Raw genomic sequence first — 23,094 nt, forward strand, 5'->3', positions numbered from 1 at the left:
GTCATACAGATGAAGCATGGGCAGAAAACTCTCATACCATCTAAATGGTACATCTTACGAATAAATTCAACAGCATGCAAATGTACTGAGAAGACTGACAGGATCCAAAGCATTTCTGTCATTTTATGAGAACTCACCTTATTGTAGACAAGGATAGAATGAGAAGGTATGAAGAACATGGTTAGCTGTGTTGTCTGTGTTAACATGGGTACATGGGTGTACATAATATGTCCAACCGTATCAGAGTACAAAGATTAAACATATTCAATTTTACATGAAGAATATCAATGTAACACGGTTTAAATAATTTTATTGCTATGTGCAAAAACAATCCCAGTGATAATAAAATAGAACACAGAGGCCACGTTCCAATTCCTTCAAGCACCAAAAGCTTGGCCACGTGGCTCTGGCTTTAGAGTCAGGAATGGAAGGGACTACTGGGATAATTGATGCTGGTTAGCTGGAGCTAAGAAATACTTGGTGATTAAAGAGACCAGTATCATGGAGGTGAAATCTGGATATTGTTTTCTGAGAGCACAAAGAAGCTGTGTTCTAGAGATAGCCAAGGCTGTACCTCCTACAGCAGCTGTACTTGGTTATGTGTAAGAGTCAGTCACATAGTATTGGTTTTGGAGGCTAGGGATTGGCACTTTGAGGTGCCTTGGTAGGTCATTGTTGAAAGTGCAGCCTCAGTTGCAGTTGATGGCCCAGGTCATGCAAAGGAGTGGAGGCTTGGCACTGTGAAGAGGGCCTGAGAGAGGCTACTGTTGAAGCCTAGTTGCAGTGGAAGACCCCACGGTGTTGTGTATGCCAGTACATAGGATGATCTACAAAAACCTCAGTGACAGTAGAGTGGATCAACCTGAGCTGAGACTGATTTCTTGGCAGAGGTAATGACATTAAAATATGTGTTTGACCAACCAAACACAGCTACAGCCAATGGTATTACTCTCAACTCTCTGAGTTGACTTAACTGGGCAAATGCATTGGACATATCGAGAAAGTAATGCTCCCTAGCCGGAAATTCAATATTCATTGGATGAAGCTAACCTCCACATATTGTATACCCACCCACCTGGTCAGCCTTCATTCATATAACATGGAGTTAATACATGCTGGGAAATAAAACAAAAACACACACACACACACACACACACACACACACACACACACACAAAAACCTTGGGTCCTTCTTCATAATGGTGATTGCAGGAACTGATTGTTTACACTGACTACTTCCAGCACTGAGCAAAATAAACTGTTCCTGCTCTTCTGGTTTGAAGGCAAAACCCATGCTCCTCATACAAATCCTCTGTGTTCGTGTGTCTGACTGTAACAGCTGACTACATGGCTCAGGGCTCGGCCATCATTGTAGAGAATTCTGTTTTAAGCTTTTCTCTTTTGTATGTGGCTGTTTTCACGCACGTGTCTGTGCACAGTATCTACAAAGTCCATCAGATCCCTTGGGAATGTGTTACAGGAGAGGATTAACTACCAGGTCATTTATGTGAATAGAAACTGCTTCCTCTTTTCTGCAGCTTTTTACTTTGTTTCTTTTTCTTTCTTTCTTCATCCCTTGAAATTCTTCCTTGTTAAGTATGTGTGCACATGTACACTCAGCTCTATAAATAAAAAGTGTTAACTCCATTTCTTTTGAGTGTGTATATATAGTTTTACACCTGAAAACTTTTAGTAAATTGGGCAATTAAAAATATCACTCCCATCTGAGGCTAACTTTATTCAGTTGCAGGAGAATTCCATTCTTTAATGAGCTACCGGAGTCAGAGAATGAACCTAGGCTGACATGGACAAAAACACCAAGAATAGAAAACATGGCATGATAAATACTTCAACTAACACCTGTTGGTATCGTAGCCCGGAAGTTCTGCAGATGCAGGAAATACTTTGGACATAGGCAGGAGCCAATCACACTCTTCCCTGGTTCCATATACGTTAGAGGAATGACAGCTTTGGGACTCCACTGTTTAAGGTACAACTGGGTACTGCCAACTGGTGAATTGTGGGGTGCTGTCACTGATGTCTACTGGTGTGAGCTCTGAGCTTCCTCCTTTAGCTGCCATGTCTGCCAATTGGTGTAATGATAGTTTGATGGTGTGGAAGCATAAGAGAAAGTAACATCTTGTACAAGTTTCCTGAGACATTGTGTTTTATCACAGCAACAGAAAAGGCACTAATACACACCCGTAAAGTTTCACACCTGGATGAGATTTCTGTATAACTTAAGTATGAAGTCTAAAAGGGCTGGCTTTTGTCCAGATGAGTTTGAAGTGCACTTAAAACAAAAAGTGACATCATCGTGCCTGAATAGATTATTGACACTTGTCAAAGATTTTTTAATTCTCCAGAATAATCTTATGTAACAGAACATGTGTGAGCTAATGATCTTACCAAATCCCCACCATTATGAGTCCCTTCAGGTCCTCAAAGCTCACTGTGAAATGTACAGGCTTTAAGAGACTGATATCACACTAAAGGCTTCACTCTTGTAGAAAGACAACACTGAAATGCTCAACTTTAACACATGTAAGTACATTTGTGGGGATTCTCTGCAGTGTGATATTTTTCTCATGAAAAACTGCTGCTTCATGCGAAGGCTTCAGCACACTGACTACACCCAGAGGGCTTCTCTCCAGAATGTGTTGTTTTATGTGACAGGAGAGGACTGTGATGTGCAAAGTCCTCACCACAGTGTGTGCATTCACAGGGTTTTCTGCAGTGTATGTTTTGGATCCAGTGATAACTATCATGTGGAAAGGGTTTTAACCACACTTTGAGTTCAGTTTTCTCTCCAGCATGAATAGCCTATGTCTTTTTATTGGGGAACTGAGTCCATGAATATTAAGAGATATTAAGGAATAGTGATTCTTGTTTTCTGTTATCTTTGTTGTTAGAGGTAGAACTATGTTTGCATGCTTTTCTTCTTTTAGTTTCCTTGTGTGATTTTTTTTTTCTTTGCCTTGGGTGTAGTTTCCTTCCATCTGTTGAATTTTTCCCCTTATCATCCTTTGTAGGGCTGTATTTGTGGACAGATATTGTGTAAATTTGCTTTGTCCTATAATATCTTGGTTTTTCCATCTATGGTAATTTAAAGATTTGCTGGATATAATAACTTGGCCTAGCATTTGTGTTCTCTTAGGGTCTGTATGATGTCTGTCCAGGATCTTCTAGCTTTGAAAGTCTCTGTTGAGAAGTCTGGTATAATTCTGATCAGTCTGCCTTTATATGTTACTTGTCCTTCTTCCCGTACTGCTTTTAGTATTCTTTCTTTGTTTTGTACATTTGACGTTTGACTATTATGTGTCTGGAGGAATTCCATTTCTGGTCCAATCTATTTGGAGTTCTGTAGGACTCTTGGATTTTCATGGCCATCTCTTTCTTTAGGTTAGGAAAGTTTTCTTTTATGGGACGTTTTCTTCTGTCATTCTGTTATGCAAAGGCTTTACCACACTGATTACATTCAGAGTTCTCCCCAGTATGTTTACTTTTATGTATTCAGATATAACTATATTGAGAAAAGGCTTTATCACTGTAAGGGTTCATGATTCATGAAGAATGATATTCCAGACTCATTTATGAGCATTTGTTCTGCAAAGAACCTGCATACAAAGGTCTACAATATACCAGGAGAGAATATAGAGATGTAGACTCTTCATGGTCAATATAAGAACTGTTAGGGTAGGAGTGCATGACTTTTACCTTTCTTTCCCTTGATTGGTTGGCTCTATCTTGAGGGATATGGTGCCTGTGATTGGCTAACTCTCTGAAAGATTTAAGGGACTATTGCTACTTAACTATACTTGGCTTAAACTAGGTGGTGAAACAGTTTCTACGGCTCCTGACTGGCTGGCCTTGAGGGGTGGTTTTTCCGGGAATTGACTTGTTTCACACATTTCCAGTTCTCGAAAACACAAACTTAGCTTACTCTGCCAAACTGCCAGATGGCATCCTGTCATGGAGTCAGTCTTGCTCTGCCTAACTGAGTCCTCTCACCAATTCACACTGCTAATAACAATTTCTAATATCCGAGCTTTTCTACATTAAGTGATAATGTTGACTTGCAAAAGTTTTACGACATTTCTTCAATTCATATGCTTTCTCTATAGTATGAATACTTTCATGGTGATGAGAACTACAGAAATGTGAAAAGGCATTATCATGTTTAACAGCTTCATATGGTTTCACTCCAGATGATTCTTTTTGTTTCTGGAGACTACTGTGATGTGCAAAGGCTTCACCACAGAGATTGCATTCATAGGCCTTGTCTCCAGTATGATGCCTTTTATGGTTTTGTAGCGTACTGTGACACACAAAGGCTTTACCACATTGATGACATACATAAGGTTTCTCCCAAGTACATGTTCTTGTATGCCTTTGGAAATGAATGTAGTGTGAGAAGGCTTTATCACACTGATCACATTTGTAGCGATTTTCTCCAGTATGTATTAATTTATGTATCTGAAGATATCTGCATCATGCAAAAGCTTTACCACATTGATTACATTCATAAAATTTCTCTCCAGTATGTGTCCTTTTATGTATTCGGAGATGACTCTGTTGTGTATAGGCTTTATCACACTGATCACATTTGTAGCTTTTCTTTCCAGTATATGTTCCTTTATGGAAGCTAAAGTAGAGTGATGTGAAAAGGCTTTATCTCACTGATTATATTCATAGGGTTTCTCTCCAGTATGTTTTCTTTCATGTACTCGATAATAATAGTGTTGGTAAAAGGCTTTATCACACTGATTACATTTGTAGGGCTTTTCTCCAGTATCTGTTCTTTTATGTATTTGGGGACTGCAATGATGTGCAAGAACTTCACTGTGATGAAAGACTTCAGAGGGTTTCTCCCCAGTTTGAATTCTTTCATTCTTTTGAAGATGACTGTGATATGTTAAGGTTTTATCATATTGGGTCTTTTCATAGGGTTTCTCTCCAGCAAAACTTCTTTTTTGCCTGCAATGATAACTGGAACATGGAAAAGGTTTGTCATGTTCATTACACTGATTAACATTTTTTATCTGTACAAATTAATTTTACAATTTAGTCTATTGTAGTTTCAGATCTTAAGGTTTCATCACATTGTTTACAATCTTGGTGTTTCCCTTCATTGTGGGTTGTTTTACATCCTTGTAGATACCTGTGATGGTTATAGCATTTATTACACACTCAGAAGTCTCTTCAAAGTGGGGACTAACATATATTATCTAATAGTTCTAGGAAACGGAGATACTCTGCTTTTTTCAATATACTCATGATCATATGGCCTGTATCCAGTATAACATTGCATTCACAGTTTGACTTTCTGTTCATAGACATGAACTGTTGGGATTAAGGTTTCTCCCCAATAACATTCTTCACTCTCACAAACTTCCCCTCTCACTGACCTTAGCAAATTTGGACAAGTGTATGAGCAACAGCAGCTTTCCTATGGACTATTTCCTTATTGGAAGGCTTTGGACATACACATATCACCTATTCAGTGTGTATACACTTTACAATATCTGAATGGTATGAGGGTGATTGAAAAGGCCATTCTGCAGTGTAGTTCTAAAGGTCATATGATTCAAATAGTTACATCCATTCAATACTGTCATGGAGGAATGCCTTGCATGCACAAATCACTTATCTAACATTGAGGTACTTGGCATTATTAGAATTTAATAATCATGATTACACTTAAAGCTATGCATATTTCCATCGTTTCTGAACTTTAACAACACATTAAATTTACTTCAGAAGCACATTTGAATCAGGTTTCACAAAGAATTACCTGCCATGTCTTCTATCACTTTGACAATGTCCTTCAGTACTGTGGTCTTTCCAATAGAAGTCTAAATTATAGAACCAGAAAATATATAATATTGAAAATTAGTCAATAAGCCATTATCTTCAGTGAACCCTAGAACTTTACCAGCTTATACACCTCATTCTTCTGCATTCTCATTCAAGAGTACAGAAGAGCATCAAATAACCAAGAACACACTTGTTCCCCCAGCTTATTTTAAAACTAAAAAAAAAAAAAAAAAAAAAAAAAATTCAGCTTTACCTATAGCAAGGAGGTTCCTGTAGGTTTCCAGCATCACATCTTCGTAAAGTCTCTTCTGAGATGGATCCAGCAAGGGCCATTCTTCCCTAATGAAGTCTACGTGCACATCATCATAGGTCAATGCATCCTAGAACGTCCCACACGTGTGTACAACAGAAAGCGTGATAGTGATAACACTGTAATGAATACTTCACTGACAAACATTCATAGAATTCTGATGATTCCCACACTTACCCCAGGACAGAGAAATCCCACTGTAATCCTGAAATCATTAAAGAGAACCAAACTATGAGTTTTACCTGCCATTGCTGTGCCCTTTGAATAGCATATGGCCTAGCAAAAGAAATGCCATTTACCAGACCAATAGAGAGATAGAGAAAGACAGACAGACAGAGAGAAGTACAAAAAACTATGAGCAATTTGGTTGTATTTGCTCACCTATTTAATGGCAACACTCTCCAAGTAGAAGCAGGTGTATCTCATTGACTGACACCTGGACTATTGAACAAATTCCAGCAAAGACAGCTGTACCTATTACTACCCTGTATCTGCTGCAAAAAAGAATCAAACAACAACAAACCAAAGACAAGAACCCAGCAAAAACAACAACAAAAACTCAACAAATAAATAAATAGATAGATAGATAGATAGATAGATAGATAGATAGATAAACTCAAAACCAACAATAAGATAGAATGAACCTCATAGGTTTTTACTGAACAAAGAATTAGACATTCACTAAAGCTGTGTATTCATATCTGAGGAGTTAAGAGTTCGGGAGTTTCGAGGCTGTGTCATAGACAATTGTGAGGACCAGGCACACATGAAGGTCATATTCACTTATAGTCATTCAAAAATTTCAAAAAAAAAAAATGAAGGAAGAATGTCTCACTGTCAAAATCAAATGAATCAGAAGGATCATGCAGTATTAATGTCATGAATACATGACACCCTGAGAATTAGAATAATACTATCTGGCAAACCTCATAATTCAATATGTAGGTAATATCCAAGACAAGAGCACATGCATGTTGATGTATATATAACCTAGGCGCAAAAGAGCCAGACTGGTGGATCTCTAAATTTGGGTCCATTCTAGTCTCTCTCTACACCTACGTATAGGACATCCAGGGTTTCACAGAGAAACCGTGTCTTCAAAATCAAACACAACCAAATTAAAACTATACAACAGTAGGATATGAAAATCGTGTAGAGCTGGATAGCAATGGCTTCTACACTATCACATTTGGTCAGGGACGGAGTCTACAGTGGTGACAGCAGGAGAGAGAAGCTGACTGATCAATTTCAACTACAAACCAGGAGACACAGAGACTAGGAAATGGATCTGTGGACCCTCCAATCCTATCCTGAAAGAGGAATTTCATCTAGAAAGGCTCCTCTTACAGGAGCTTCACTATGCTCTCCACAAAGAGCCATTAAAGACAGATGAGTGTTCAAAGCCATCATCCCAGACAGGGAGATTTTCATTCAGTTGACTGCATTCTGACTCTGGTCACCATGAATTCATGGTCATCCCGTGATGAAAATGCTGTAGTCTAACGTCTGTGATTCCTACGTTCTGCAACAGCTTGTACCCTGTTCAAATGTCCTAAGTCTCTACTGACACTCACGGCAGTCTCTTGCCTGACACATCTTGTACAATCAGAAATCGATTTAGATCTTTCGAACATACAGTGGCACAGAATACTCATTTCTATTCCAGTGAAAGGACTGGGTACATAGCGAGAGAATATTGAACCATCACGAGACGGAACCCCAGCAGGACCAACACCAAACCCTGTAGATCTGTCTCATACTCTAGCAGCTTCACGTTCAAAGGACATGGATGGACTCCTTCATCTCTGAAACCTTCCTCTTTGGTTACTTCCATCCCTACACACAGCTGTCCATGGCTGATGTCTCATCGCTTAGACAGATCAACACCTTGTGCTCTCAACATGCAACTCAGGTGTCAACATCACAGTTTCATGCAGGGAACTTACAGTTTCCTTAGTGCAGCTCTGACTCTGTCAAACATAGAGGGCTGGAATAGGTGTGCCACTAATCCACACACAAAGAGTTCACAGACATTACATTTGTCATCTTTCTTCTTTCCAGAACAAGTGCAACATAAGTGGTCCTGCCAAGTTCGGTTAAGTTCTGATGGACCCTGCCATGCTTGGACCACAGTTGCAACAGGTTTTGTATAAAGTTGCTTTCTGGGACTCTGAGTCACTTTGCCTGCTCATTACATTAACTGAAGTGTTAGCAGGTGAGTGTGACCATTTATGAACCTTCTTTGGTTCCAGTGGAAAGCAAAGGCCTTCTCTTTAGTCTTTATTACCTCTTGAAAACTCCTGCCTGTTTCAACCGTTGACTGCCATTGAAACTACCTAATGCTGTTTTTCTCCATCAACTACACTTTGTTTTTACTTTTGCCCCACTAGCTGCTCTTTTCACTCTACTTGTGAATGACACCCTCTTAATAAGCACCCAACAGACTGAATATTTCGTATAATACATTTTTCCATTACTTTTCAACTCAGCCTTACTCAATATCTCAGAACATGGGCAGAAAAATGTACAAATTGGGGCCAAAATATCACACAGATGACTTCTAGCTCAATTTTTCCTGGCGCATATCCATTGATCTTGAATTCTTCTATATCCACTACTATCAATATTCCAATCATCCAGGTAATACAAAAATTATGGCCAAGTAAGCTCTGTATAAATCTTTTTTATTGACCATCTAAAGTCCTGATATCTTCCACATTCATTAAAGACAAATTCTTGGGTTCTATTCAGCAACAAAATCATTGTTCAGCTACATTTTTGTCCTAATTTGCGTCTCTGCTGTTGTGATTAGAGCCTCTAACCATAAACAGCTGCTGTAATAAGTGGGTTCATTTGGCTGATTTCCATCAGATCACAGTTCATCACTTTGGGAGCTTAGGACAGAAATTCAAACTACAAAATGAAGGAACCAAAACCGCGGGTAGACATTGTTATCTGGCTTTCTCTCTGCTTTGGTCACTGCCTCATGCTCAGGAATCTGTATGATCCAGACCAGGACCACTTAGAGATATTTCCACCCTCAATGGAATAGCCTTTCCACATCCATCACCAGTCAACACAAGCTCTCACAAACACAGCAACCAATCATTCTGATGGGGATACACCTTCAATTGAGGCTCGCTCAGATGAAATGTTGACAACCAAAGTTAATTAGGACAAAGAGACCCTAATATGTTTAAAAAGATTTTGGAAAAACAAAAAAGTCAAACCAATGTGTTTACCATATCTGTGACTAAAATATCGAAAATGGAACCTCTGAAGACTGAGATAACTAGAACATATAGATGAGCCAAGAAATGAGGAGGGCAAGCCCTTACAATCAAAAAGAGTAAACCAAAACTTTCTGTACTGTAATCTCCAAGCCAACAAAAACTCAAGTTACTAATAGCATAATATAGCAAAATTTCAAAGTACAAGCATAGGTAAAGGTCTACCACTTTTCAAGGAAACAACAATATAATTAAGTTATAGTTAGTAAAATAATATAATGAGATGGTGGTGAAATACCATAAGATAACTGATAAATGAAAACACAAAGACAGGCCTATAAATACAATAGTCCCTAAAAAAAAAGAAATACCCACTGGTTGATAGTCAAAATCAAAATCAAAGAAATCACTGCCCGGCACCGTTTCCTTCCATTACCTATAATAGATAACATACTTCGAGTAGAGGGTTGTTCTCATTGGGGAGAATTCCTTAGAGCATATTGATGTTTCAAAACTGAACAAAATCATGTTTACTACTAAAAGTATCTCATTCTCTGACGATAAAGAAAAGGGTGTACTTTAGGATCACTTAGAAATCATTTTGTTCCCCTATGCAGAGCAGGAGAATGCCAATGCATCGTGGTGAGAGAAGTGGGTGGGTGTGGGAGGGGGAGCACCCTCACTGAACAATGGGAAGGACGATTGGGATACAGGGTTTGCAGAGGGGAAATCTGAAAATGGGATAACATTTGAAATGTAAATATGAAAACTATCCAATAAAAGAAAAGAAAAAATGCATGATAACAGATTATTCAGCTAATCTGCTTGTTTCTCCTTTTGAAAACCAGTCTATCCTCAATTTCAAGTATGCATTTGTATGTAAAGAGAGAATGCTTTCCATGTGTGTATGTACATGTGACACATCATAGAAAAAGTTGTCAGATCCCCTGGATCTGTCATAGCAGGTGATAATGAGACTCTGTACAGGAGTGCTGGGATCTGAATTCCACAGATTATTTACTGAGTGACGCCCACATAGTACCTTTGATCCCACAAACAGAAAATCTTTCACAGATCAACATCACAAACCTTAATGAATAAAGAAGTAAATAAATGATCCCTAGGAGCCTGATGTCTCAGTATTAAGATGGTGGAAAGAGGACAAGGAAGGATGCCTGCAGTCCTTCCCCACTCTGTTACCTGGGACCCAATACTCATGTTTGCTCCTAGTACTGTAGCTTCCTCTCCTACTGTTATGCCTCAGGAGATACCACAGACACTCCCACCTTCCCATCCTTGTTGTCAACTCGACTAAATCTGGAATGAACTACAATCCAGACCTGGAGGGCTCACTTGTGACTCAGATCATGAGGCTGAAAGACACAAGTTTCTGACCTGGATCTTAAGGCATAGTGGACATGAAAAACTTTGGCCCAGGTACATGCCCTTAATCTCAGGAGACTGAGGCAAGGAGTTTAAGGTCAGCCTGGAACAAAACAAGTCCCAAATCCAGTTACACACCTTTAATTTGGGCCACATCTTCTGCTGCACACCTACATAAGGACATTGAAAAAAGGAAGACTCATTCTTTTTCACCTGCTTGCACTTACTTTCAGCACATCTGTTGGAATCTACTTCTACAGAAGACCAGCTGAAACAAGTAGCCTTGTGGGACTGGACATCAAAATGAGCAGACTACCTCAGGTACAACATTGGAAAAAGACAATCCAAGCTGAGAGACCTAATAAACAAACTGGTGTAGCCATTTTAATAGAAAATAAAAAAAAGACTTCAAACCAAAAATACATAAAAAATAGAGGGCACTATAAATTAGTTAAAAATAAATCCACCAACATAAAATTTCAATTCATAACATCTAAGCCCCCAAAATAAGAGCAGCTACCATTGTAAAAGAAACACCTTTGCAGGTCAAATCACACACTGACCCTAATGCATTTATAGTGGGGACTTCCATATCTAATTCCCACCAATGACAGGTCCTGCAGTCAAAAACAAAATAGAGAACAACTGGAGATAATTGAAAGTAAAATCCCAAATGGACCTAACTGATATTTACAGTACATTTCACCCAAACACGGACACAATATATATATGTGTGTGTGTGTGTGTGTGTGTGTGTGTGTGTGTGTGTATGCATATATATATGTATATATATATGTATATATATATATATATATATATATATATATATATGTATATATATATCTTCTTCTCAGCAGTTCATAACAACGTTCTCCAAAATGAATGACATACTTGAACCAGTGCAAGTCTCAACATTCACCAGAAACTGATGTTCCCCTGCTGGATCCTATCAGACCACCATGGATTAAAGCTGCACATCATCAAAGACAAATATGACAGAACGCTGACAAACTCATACAAACTGAACAACTTTGCACTGAATAAAAATGATCAGACAGTGATAAAGAAAGAAATTAGGCACTTCTAGACTTCAATGAAAATGAGTAACAACATATCCAGACTATGGGACACAATGAAAGTTTTGGTAAGAGGACAGTTCACAGCACTAAGTGAGTACATTTAAAACAATGGAGTTATCTCTTACTAGCAACTTAACACAATACCTGGAAATTCTAGATCAAAAAGAAGTCAGCACACCTCAAAGGGGTAGATAAGCAAGCAACTGTCAAATTGAGGGCCAGACCCAAAAGAGAACAATACAGCAGCAACATCATGGCCATGAAGCTGGCTATTTAGAGGTGAGACCAGCCTAGATAAAATATGGGAAATTACTTTTTTAAAGATTTATTTATTATGTATTATTCAGCACCCTGTAGCTGTCTTCAGACACACCAAAACAGGGCTTCAGATCCCATTACAGATAGTTGTGAGCCACCATGTGGTTGCTGGGAATTGAACTCAGGACCTCTGGAAGAGCAGTCAGTGCTCTTAACTGCTGAGCCATCTCTCCAGACCAAAATATGGGAAATTATTAAGGGGAGTTACTGGTACAAAAATAAACACAATAGCGGAGAGGGTAGATATCTACCCAGCTCTGGTACTGTTTAAGGCCATAAATATAAAGATTGTCTGTCTTTTATTTTGGAACCAAACGCTCAAAGGCAGGGTAGAAGCCCCAAGTACTGATTAATATTTTCTATAAGACTTTGAGATTCCATCTTACACTTGTGGAAATGGCTAAGATCAATAATGCAAGTGATGGCTCATGGTGGTGAGCATGTGAGAAAGAGAAACACACCTCCATTGCTGGTGCAAGTGCAAATACGGCCAGTATGGAAACCAATATTGTGGTTTCTCAGAAAACTGGGAATTGTTTACCTCAAGATCCAGATATTTACTCTTGGAAACATATGTGAAAGATATTCCATCCTACCACAAGTAGACTTACTCAACTAGTGTTCACATTAGCATTCCTCATACTAGACAGAAACAAGAAACAACACAGTTGTTCCTCGACTGAAAATTAGATAGGGAAGATGGTATATTTACGAAATGAAGTGTTTTTAACTAGCTGTTAAAAAATTGGCATCATAAAAAATACAAAAAAGAAGATGCAACTAGAAAAATCATCCTGGGGCTGCTATTCCAGAGGTGCTGAGTTCAAGTCCCAGGAACCACATGGTGGCTCACAAGCATCTGTGATGGGATCTGATGCCCTCTTCTGGACTGTGGATGTATATGCAGCAGATCATTCATGCATTAAATAAATGTAAAAAGAGAAAAGGAAAAGAAATGTCTTTAAAAATAGCATTCGTCCAGCACTGGGTAATAAGAGGCACCAGCCTAGAAGAGATGTCCATTCCACAGATGCCGTAGTCCTTACGTCTCTTTTATATTCCGTTTCAAGATTACACTTTGAATGATTTTAATAGGAACAGAGGATTGCAAGTCTAACCACTTAGGCAGAGGGGACATTTACACAGCAAACATATCCCCGGAAGTATTTTTAAAGTACACCAGAGACCTGAAACAGCGACATAGTGCTAAGGCGACGATCCCAAAGAATGAAAAGGACAGGAAACCTAGAAGGTCAAAGTACAGAAGTTGGGATGGGGAGGATTCCCACAAGCTGTATCTTATGCCTAAGAAGAATTAAGAATTTAATCTTTATATTACTCCTAGAGGAGGGACATGTATGATGTCAGAAGACATTATTACACGATGGGTAACCTCGGAGGAATCTAAAGCAATGCTAATTAAACACAGCTTAATATTGGTTTCTGACCCAAGACAAGAGGTGACCTTTACAACTTTCTCATATTAACTACAAATATGTCTTACATCAAAACGTTAAAACAAACTTCAAAACTTGTGAAGATACAGTAGAATCTACGCGTTTCCGCGTTTCTCATCTTGCCGAGATGTTTCAACACACCATCTCATGCTCCAAATGCTTGTGCAGATGCAGCCGGAGAGCAAAGTTACTCAGAGGTTACCTCCGTGCTCTGGGAGCAGCTAAGACCACTACCAACCTCACAGGCGGCCATGTCTAGCTGCGGTTCCCTCCCAGCCCCAGGGAGGACTCACCACATCAGCTCCAGATGTTCAACCGCCTGCCATTCCCACTGGAAGCAGCTGACATATACTCACCATGTTGCGAGTTCAGAACTCGCCTCAACTCCCTGACAGCACTCAGAGTAGCAACACAGAGCATGACACAGGAACACTCAGCTGGATCAGCACAGCATGAAACTAGCAACCTTGCACCCGGAAGTACCCGCCTCCACTTCTGACTGGCTGGTAATATTGGATGCCCAAGATTGGCCAGCAAGTCTTGAGTGACAAGAGCACCTTTCTTAAAGTTAGGGTGTGGTGAAGGGCCACAGCATAGTGATTCCTGGCCCAGGTTCCAGTCCAGGGCCAACCCTTTTTCAGAAATGTAGGGTGCAAATGCTCTGAAAGGACAAGGCAAGGTGTTTCCTGTACCAGGCTTCCATTGTAGAACTAGACCTTTTCCAGGTCTGGATTGATCTGCAGTTTAGTAGCCCTTGTGCCGGTCCTATAACACCCCGCCCTTCTCTCTTCCAGAACTTCCTTTTCCTCCTCCTGGAATTAAGGCATGTAGCTTGCAGGTCCCATTGTTCAACTTGAAGTGAAGTAAACATTCTGGCCACAGAAGAAGGGTGCCCAGAATATTGACAATTAAAGAGAAATTTTAAGAAAAACTAAGATTTCTGTTCTGTGGTTTCATGGCTGAGTCAGGTAAATTGCAGCTACTTTTCACCTGATAGGAATGAGATTTTACACAATATCATCCTGAAGGAGGTAACACAATTACAAAATTACACCCATGGTGTGAACTCACTGATAAGAAGATACTACCCCAAAAGCTCAGGATACCCAAGAAACAACTCACAAACCTTATGAAGCTCAAAAAGTAAAAAGACCAAAATAGGGATGCTTCAATTCTTCCTTCTTAGAAGTGAGTACAAAATACTCAGGAGAGGAAATACAGGGACAAATAGTGGAACAGGGATTGTAGAAAAGAGCATTCAGAGACTTCCTCACGTGGGGCTCCATCCCATATGCAGCCAAGACACTCTGTCACTATTGCTGATACCAAAAAGTGCTTACTGTGTGTGATGCAGATGCTTCCTCAGAGGCTCTCCTAAAGCCATACTGATACAAACAAGGATTCTTGCAGCTAACCATTATTTGAGCAGGGAACTTCAATGGAGAAGCTAGAGAAAGGACTGTGGGAGCTGAAAGGGTTTAAAACCCCATAGGAAAAATAACAATATCAATCAACCAACACCCCCCCCCCCACACACACACACCAGAGTTCCCAGGGACTAAATCACCAACCAATGAGTACACATGGAGAGACCCATGGCTCCAGTTGCATATGTAAAAGAGGATGGCATTGTCTGCTATCAGTGGGAGGGGAGAGGTCTAGTGAAGGCTCAGTTTCCCAGTGTAGGGGAATGTCAAGGGGTTGAGGTGTGAGTGGGTGGTGAGGAAGAGGAGCATCTTCATGGAAGCAAGACGAGGGAGGAAGGGAGATGGGAGAGGCAGGAAGGGGGATAACATTTGAAATTAAATACAGAGAAAATTTAATTAAAATGGTTTTAAAAAGATATGTTTATCATCCTTATTCTTCAGGGAAATTGAAACCAAAATCACCCTGAGATTCCACCTTACAACAATCAGAATGGCTAAGTTCAAAAATTCAAGTGACAGCACATGCTTACAAGGATATAGAGATAGAGGAAAACTCCTCCATTGCAGTGGGACTGCCAGCTGGTGAAACCACTCTGGCAATCAATAGTTGGTTCCTCAGAAGACAGGGAAAGATTCTACCTGAAGACCAAGCCAAACCGCATCTACTGATAAACCCAAAAGATACTCCACCATACCATTAATGGTTCTACTACACTCAGTGCCACCTTATTCATAATAACCAGAAGTTATAAACTACATGGATTTCCATCAACTGGAGAATGGATTTTAAAAAAAGAGGTTCATTTACCCGATGAAATACTAGTCACTTACTAAAAATCAGGCCATCATGGACGGATAGAAATAGAAAATATCATTCTTAGTGAGGTAACTGAGACGCAAAAGGATATTTGTGGTATGTATTCACTTCTAAATGGATATTAGCCAAAAGATAGAGAAGACCCAGGACACAACCCACAGTTGTTTAACAAGAATAAAGGTTCAAAAGAGGATGATCGAATCCCACTTAAACAGGGGAGCAAAATAAACATGGGAGGTAGAGGGAGGGAGAGAAATGGGGAGCAGGATCAGGTATGATGTGTGAGGGGAGAGAGAAGAGAAATCTACAGGGTAAGGAAAATGCATTGAAATATGCAGATATGGCTCCAGGAGGCATGGGGAGCCTCTAGAAAGGGGTTTCCAGGACTAAATGGAGGTGACCTTAGCTGAAATGCCCAATTGTGGGAGGATGGAACCTGAAGACACCATATCCAGTAGATAGACAGGGTCTCCAGTGGAGATATGGTGTCACCAACCTACCTTCAAATATTTTGATCCAGAACTGTTTCTGACTAAGAGTGACGAAGAAAAAGGAGCAGAAATTTAAGAAAAATCTGTTCCTTTAGACTTGTGAAGTCCCTCATGTAATTCATGTTGCATGCTTTTTTGCATAAGTGAGAAATCATTTATTTTTAAATTTGTGTCTTTAAAGTTTTTTTTTTTTTTTTTTTTTTTTTTTTTTTTTTTACAGCCTTCAGGACTGTCCTGAATGTCCCATCATTTACCATTTTGCTAAGACATTAACCACACCTTGGCCTCCTGATCTTGTACTCATTCTAATTATCATGAAGTCATCTCAGTTAACAGGAAAGACATTCATTAAAGGAGGAATGCAAAATATGTACATTATTATACAAACAGGACTTATGCCCATTGCTGCAAACAACTCTCCTGGAGGCCCATGTCCAATGGCCTTGTCCCATGGGCAGGAGGCATGTCAATCTGTTCCCACTAAGGCTATGCCATATCTGGCAAAACCAGAGTAAGAAAAGAGGATCTTGGAAAGCACGATTAGTAGGACCTGAATTGGAGACATGAACTGCTGAGGAATCCCAGGAGACAAAAATTGCAGAGAGGCTGTTTTTTTTTTTTTTCTCATGAATCTCCAGAAAGGATCTCTTATTGCAATATTTCAAAATTCTTGCTCCAGACTGGCACACTCTGTCCTTGATCTTTTGGCTCTCCAATCCTCTTTCACTGTCCTTATATCTTGCTCTACCCCCAAGGATATATAAGTCTCTGACCACACTCTCCTTCCCAAGGGCCTCAGAGGAAACTCATCACCTGCTCATCATCTTTCTTCCTATGTGTGAATGGTCTCCCAGATGTCCAGACATTCTTTGCTATTTTGCTTCCCATTAAGATTTTCTAGGCATTTTGCCTTTGTGCCTGGAAAACAAAATGGTGCCTGAGATGCAATAAATTGGTATAGTTAACAGTAATGATATGCTTACAAGTAACAGATGAATGAGGACAATTGTATTGTCATAAAGCTTTCAAGTAGTTTGTTATAACTGTGATAGGTGGTGATTGACAGATGAGACTACTTTTTCTGGGATTCCAGACCTACACATATTTGACCATGAAACTGTGTTTCCTAAATCATCATTCCTGTATTCTGTTTTCAATGAGAAGATGTAGACCATCTGTGAACTGGCAATGGTGACACATTGCTCTGAGATTCTAGCACAGTATAGACAAACAGAGACACAAAGACCTGAGTAAGTTCAAGGCCAGCTTGGTCTATGTAGTTCTAGACCATCCAGGGTTACAGTGTATTTACACTGCAGACACCTCCCATTACCCTTGGCTTTAGTCCCATATATACATTAGGTCCACTGATTTATGTACATTGCTGGATGCATGCCCCATTTTATTTGCCTCTCCCCATTGACCATTATTTCTACTGTCCACCTGGTTCTACACTATTTCTATTGTACAACGTAAAAAGTAAAGTTTTCTTCTCAGTACTAAAAAAGTTCTATCCTCTGGGGAACACCATACCGAGTCACAAGTACATGATGGTTCACCCCATTTTTTCATTTTAAAAAACACTTATTTATTTTATTAATATGAGTACACTGTAGCTGTCTTCAGACACACCAGAAGAGGGCATCAGATCCCATTACAGATGGTTGGGAGCCACCAGGTGGTTGCTAGGAATTGAACTCAGGACCTCTAGAGAAGCAGTCGGTGCTCTTAACCACTGTGCTCTTAACCATCTCTCTAGGCCTCATGTTTTTGCTTTTAATCTTGCATAGGGCTTCACTTTTCTGTTTCCTGATAACCCTTCCTAGATTTCAGTATTTGAAAGATGAAAAACGCTCGGGTATGGTGGTAAACTACTTTAGTCCTAGCACTCCGAAGACAGAGGCCATGGGATGTCTTGAGGGTGAAAAGCCAGAATGGTCTACACGGTCGGTTCATAGCCTGTCCCTTAAACAAAGCAAGATAATCTCAAAGAGTAAATAAATGAGAACCCCTTTAAGGTTGGGTAAAAAGAAACATAAGAGGCAAAGAAATTGAGAGACACTGACTAAGAGAAGTTGTAATTCTTGCAGATGTCCTGGGTTCCATTCACAGCACCCAGATGAGGACTCAAAATCATCTGTAACTCCAATCCCAGGGACTCCTACAGTTTCTTCTGACCTCCACAGGCACTAGGCATACATAGGGCACACGATTATACATACAGATAAAACATATGAAATAAATCTAATACAAATAAAAAAGAACTGGAAAGGGTACGTTTAGGAGGATACAATGTCAGTTTCCTAGAAATAGATAATAAGGATAATACAAGTAGTAAACAACTCCCCTCCCCATATCAGAAAGCCTGGGGCTTCCAGTGCCTCTCATTCCGCCAGCCTTGCCTGGTTGTAAGGAACTGATGCATTTTGATGGTGGCCTCCTTATGGTAGGAGCCTGAGTGAGGCCACATCACTATCTAAAAGGGCAAAAACCACTAGAGGAGCCATAATAAATATTCGCAAGATTTACCTCAGCCAGTGAAAGCGCGCATGCGCTCTGTCCCACAAGTGGGTGGATTATGGGACCATTACAAAACAACCGGAAGTGACCTCAGGACACACCCTCTTAGATCGCTCTGTAGTTTGCTGCTAGGACAGCATCTGTGCATGGAGTCTGGACCTTTGGATCTGTGGATGTCTGCGGCCGGAGTTTACGTCCAGCTCTGTGAGGTGCAGCGGGAGGTGAGTGGCGGGCGGCCTGGCAGGACAGTGGGCAGTCACGCTGCGTGTGTGCTGACTGACGGCTGTGGTGGGGATCAGCCCTGTTTTCAGTCATCGCTTGCGCGGTTTTCCATCGTTCTGTCACTTGCTAGTGTGCACCGCTGGGGGATTTCGCCACGTCCTTCGTGGACGTTGTGTTCGGGACGCAGTTTGGGCAGGAGTCAGAGCGTGGGCGCTGCAGGATCTGAGCCTGGGACAAACACAGGGTGCTCGTGAGGGGGATCGCGCTGCTTTCTGGTCCCTTAGTGTTTGAGTAGCTGAGCTGGGATATAAGCCTTAGTGTTTGCTCTACACAAGAGATGCTCTCATGATTTCCCTTCCCTGGTGCTGAGAACAAAATTTTATTTTATTTTATTGTTTTAGAAAACTACACTGAATTCAATTTCTATTGAGAGTTTACATAACTATTGGGGCCCATTGCATTTGTATGGCTAGGTCAGTGGTCTGGCCTGTGCCTGTCACATGTGGATGTGGTCAGGGCAGGGGATCAGCAGAAGGGAGCAGAAAAGTATTCTGAAGCCTAGGTTTCTGCATCCAAACAGGCAAGGGCCAGCCAGAACCAGTTCACCTCCTGTAGAGACCAGTGAGGTTGGAAGGAAGAGGGGGAGCTGAGGTGTGGATGAGCAATGTTGGGTTCCCAGTACCACGTTCACACTATGGCTGTATAAACTCCTAGGAATCCACTGCTCCCTTCTGGCCTCCTGATGCACACACAGGCAGGTAACACATCCCCTATAAAGTTTTATTCATTTGTATTAGAAAGAATAGGCCTTAAAAAAATCCTTTTACCCAGTGGGCTACTTTCTCCAACTAAGTAGAAGAAAAGTTAAGTTAAAGTGACCTAGTGTCCCCATATCTGTCTGTGGTGTACAGATTTGAGGTTTAGTTTAGGAACAAGCATTATGTGTCTTAGTAGTTCAACAGGTTGTGGTGACACTCGACTGTCCTGTAATCTTCACACTCTACATGCAGAGGCAGGAGGATGGCTACATTATGGTGGCCGAGCTGGGCACGAAGTAGGTTACAAGTCAGAGCAGAAGTCAGAGCCAAAGTGCAGAAGACATAATAATGCCTTTTAACAAAGCAGCTTGTGTGTATGTGTGTGTGTGTGTGTGTTTCATTTATAAGGTTTATTTTTATCTTAGATACACGAGTATTTGACTAGTTGTATATAAGTACACCAAGTGTGTGCCTAGTGCACAGAGAAGCCAGAAGAGGAAATTGAGACCCTGGACTTAGAGTTACAGGAGGGTGTGAACCACATGTGTGTGCTGAACCTGGGACCTCTGCAAGATCACCAAATGCTCTTAACTCCCGAGCCATGGTTTATGGCTTTGTTTTGTTCTCTTACTACGAGATAGATAGCATTCAGTTCAACCCTGGTAGAACCCAAGTTTGTCAAATTTCATATCGGTTGTCAGCCTCCTGTTAATGAATGATAATAAAGTAGGCTCAACTCGACTCAGAGACATGTGTCTTTGATGTGTATTGTCCTTGATTTTAAGTTAAAAGTTGTTGAGGGTTGGTTCTGTGTACTGTGTACTCAGATGCTGATTTCTATGCCCTGAGATCTGGTTATAGCTCAGACATGGCATTGATATATATTCTGAATAATCTGTATCAAATTGGTATAAAGAATGCTCTTCTATTAATGCAAGTGAACTGAACAGCAAATGACTGGGCAGAGTAGAAAGGAAGATTGGACTTCCAGGATGAGCCAGGGGTCTCAGGGAGAAGAGCAGGGAGAAGGAGCTCTTCCTCTTGCTTACAAATGGAGAACCTTAGGCTTAGGCTGCCTCTAGGACCTGGTGCTGAAGTACATTGCTCTCTTTCCGGGCAAGGGTGGAGCTCCTCTTGAATTCCTGCTTTCCAGTCTCTGGGTGCAGTAGAAGTGTTGGGAGTCTGTTGTTGGCTTCAAATCCAGATTATTATCAGGAAGGTGAAATTTTGAGGAACAGTTTTTTTGCAAAGATATGAACACAAGGGTATTCTTGGCTTTGGGCTTTTCCTAGTGTCCCAGATATCCTGGATATTTAGTGTCAGGAAGAACATTTGCTTTGACTGATGGATCCATTTGTTCTATAGTATTTTCAATGCCTGAGATTTTTTTTTCTTCCATGTCTTCTGTTCTGTTAGTGAAAGTTGCCTGCGTTTACATTCCTAATTTTTCCATTTCCACAATTCACCCAGTTTTGTTTTCTTTATTGATTCTATTTTCATTTCTTGGTATTGAACATTTTTATTTGCAACTGATTCCCGCCCTTCACTAGGCTTTCATTAAGGGATAATGTTAAAACTTACATTTGCCAGAGAAAACCCTGTGCCAACATTATCAGCCAAATTCGAAGCTAGTTTTATTAAATGATGATCAAGATGGACTTTTGTCTGGACCACTCCCGTTATTACTCAGCTGAGTGGCCCCAAGACCCCTGCTGTAGGGGCCCTTATAGACAAAAACCATTTGACCACCATATTTTCCCATTAAACTGTTTTTTTTTTTATTTTATTTTATACAAACAACAACAACTCCCAGCATCCATGATGTTCCTGGGTTCTTGAATGGGTGGGTCTTACAGGTTAATTTCCAGCATTACAGTTTATTCATTTCTTCTAATTGTTTGTGTTTTCTTGGATTTCTTTAAGGGGTTTATTCATTTCCTCTGTAAGGAGCTCTATTATGTTCTTATAGTTGGTTCTAAGTTCTTTTTCTTGTCCTTCAGCTATGTTGGAATATTCATGGCCTAATGTTGTGGGATCTCTGTTCTTGTTATGAGGTCTAATTAGATAGATTCCTGCCCAACTCAAAATACCAGGTCAATGCAGATGACAGATTTATTACAATCAGGCTACTACTGATTCATCAATGTCCAGAACAGACTCAGGAGCTGCATTGAGACTTTGAGCACAGGGTATCAAGTGACATCATTTTTGGTTTCTGCTTTCCAGTCTGTGGGTGTTGTAGCAGAGACAGAGGTGCTACATTCTTTAAATATAGAATAGTATCAGGACTGTGAAATATTAAGATAATCTTCACAAGAATGTCCATTGTTGACTATAAACTACACTGTGCCTAGAAGCCACAAAGCCCTGGATAGGTAAAGAAAATATTTCCTTTAGACTGGTAACAATTGGACCTGCCTCCTACATTTTGCCCTATTAAGGCATGGTGTGCCCATATAGAGAAGTTCATGAGGTAGAGATTACTAACCCTTTCCTCCTCAATTCCTTATAGACCCTAATCAGATGGTTCAAGATGCTGGGCCCTTACCCATGTCTGAGCTTGTCCACACTTCCATCCTGATGTCCCTGTGTGGGTAAAGAGGATCCCAACCTGGAGTCTGGAGCCATCACTGAAAGGGCCATAACCTGTGGTCCTCACCAGCTCTGCAGCAGTGAAGGCCACCAGTGTCACCTTGTGGATCGAGTACACCCAGCTGAAGGAGGCTCCGGGAGATAACAGAGATGGGTTGTCACCAGGTCCTCCAACTCCCTAAAGCTTGGACTAACATGGGCCCTCCAATTATGGTTGACCTCTTTTGTCTTTTTATTAATTTGATAATTCTCAATATTAACCCTTTAGATTTTCTCACCTGTCTGCAGCCACTTGTTTTCTTCTTTCTTAATTTTTATTTCTCTCCAGGGATGCATGCCCTGGAATATTTACAAACTTTCTGATATCAGAGGTGAATGTAGATACTGACTGCTCCAGAGAAGGATGTGGGCGTTTATTTCTCAATGAGAAGATCCTCTTCTCCTAAACCACCTGAGGGTCTATTCAGTCTTTCTAGACAGGTCAAAATGTCCTCTGTCTCAGATCATAACTTTAGAAAAATGTATATTTATTACTGACAACAAAACACACTTTGTAGTTACCTTAATTTCATTCACGTGGTACTGACTAAGCCAGTGGACATAAGAGGAAATGTTGATTTTCATTTCAGGCTCTAACTTTCAAAGATGTGGCCATAGAGTTTTCCCAGGAGGA

General features: G+C 40.4%; 2 protein-coding genes across 2 annotated transcripts in view; both read right to left on the reverse strand.

Annotated features, from left to right (window-relative positions):
* Positions 1-23,094, reverse strand: part of LOC308413593 (vomeronasal type-2 receptor 116-like) — a gene marked incomplete at both ends in the record, with an annotated part of 711,488 nt that overhangs the window by 80,048 nt on the left and 608,346 nt on the right. The window lies entirely within an intron of this gene.
* LOC308413602 (zinc finger protein 120-like) lies at positions 1,507-18,886 on the reverse strand. Its single transcript, XM_080908663.1, has 5 exons — positions 18,859-18,886; positions 17,143-17,247; positions 6,071-6,197; positions 5,795-5,855; positions 1,507-4,989 (listed from the first exon to the last, which is right to left on the reverse strand). Exons 2-5 carry the CDS (start codon positions 17,215-17,217, stop codon positions 4,677-4,679), a joined length of 576 nt encoding a protein of 191 aa, XP_080764789.1. The 5' UTR covers positions 17,218-17,247; positions 18,859-18,886; the 3' UTR covers positions 1,507-4,676.

The sequence above is a fragment of the Micromys minutus genome (genome assembly GCF_963924665.1).
Source record: "Micromys minutus genome assembly, chromosome: 32".
Taxonomy (NCBI): Eukaryota; Metazoa; Chordata; class Mammalia; order Rodentia; family Muridae; genus Micromys; species Micromys minutus.

What these genes read in the sequence shown, in the direction of transcription:
- LOC308413602 (XM_080908663.1), bottom strand. Translation starts at nt 17,217, where the DNA reads ATGGGAAGCAAAATAGCAAAGAATGTCTGGACATCTGGGAGACCATTC. An exon ending in GGAAGAAAGATGATGAGCAG is followed by an intron (nt 6,198 to 17,142) that starts GTGATGAGTTTC and finishes GGGACGTTCTAG; the next exon opens with GATGCATTGACCTATGATGA. An exon ending in AGTGATAGAAGACATGGCAG is followed by an intron (nt 4,990 to 5,794) that starts GTAATTCTTTGT and finishes TCCATGTTCCAG; the next exon opens with TTATCATTGCAGGCAAAAAA.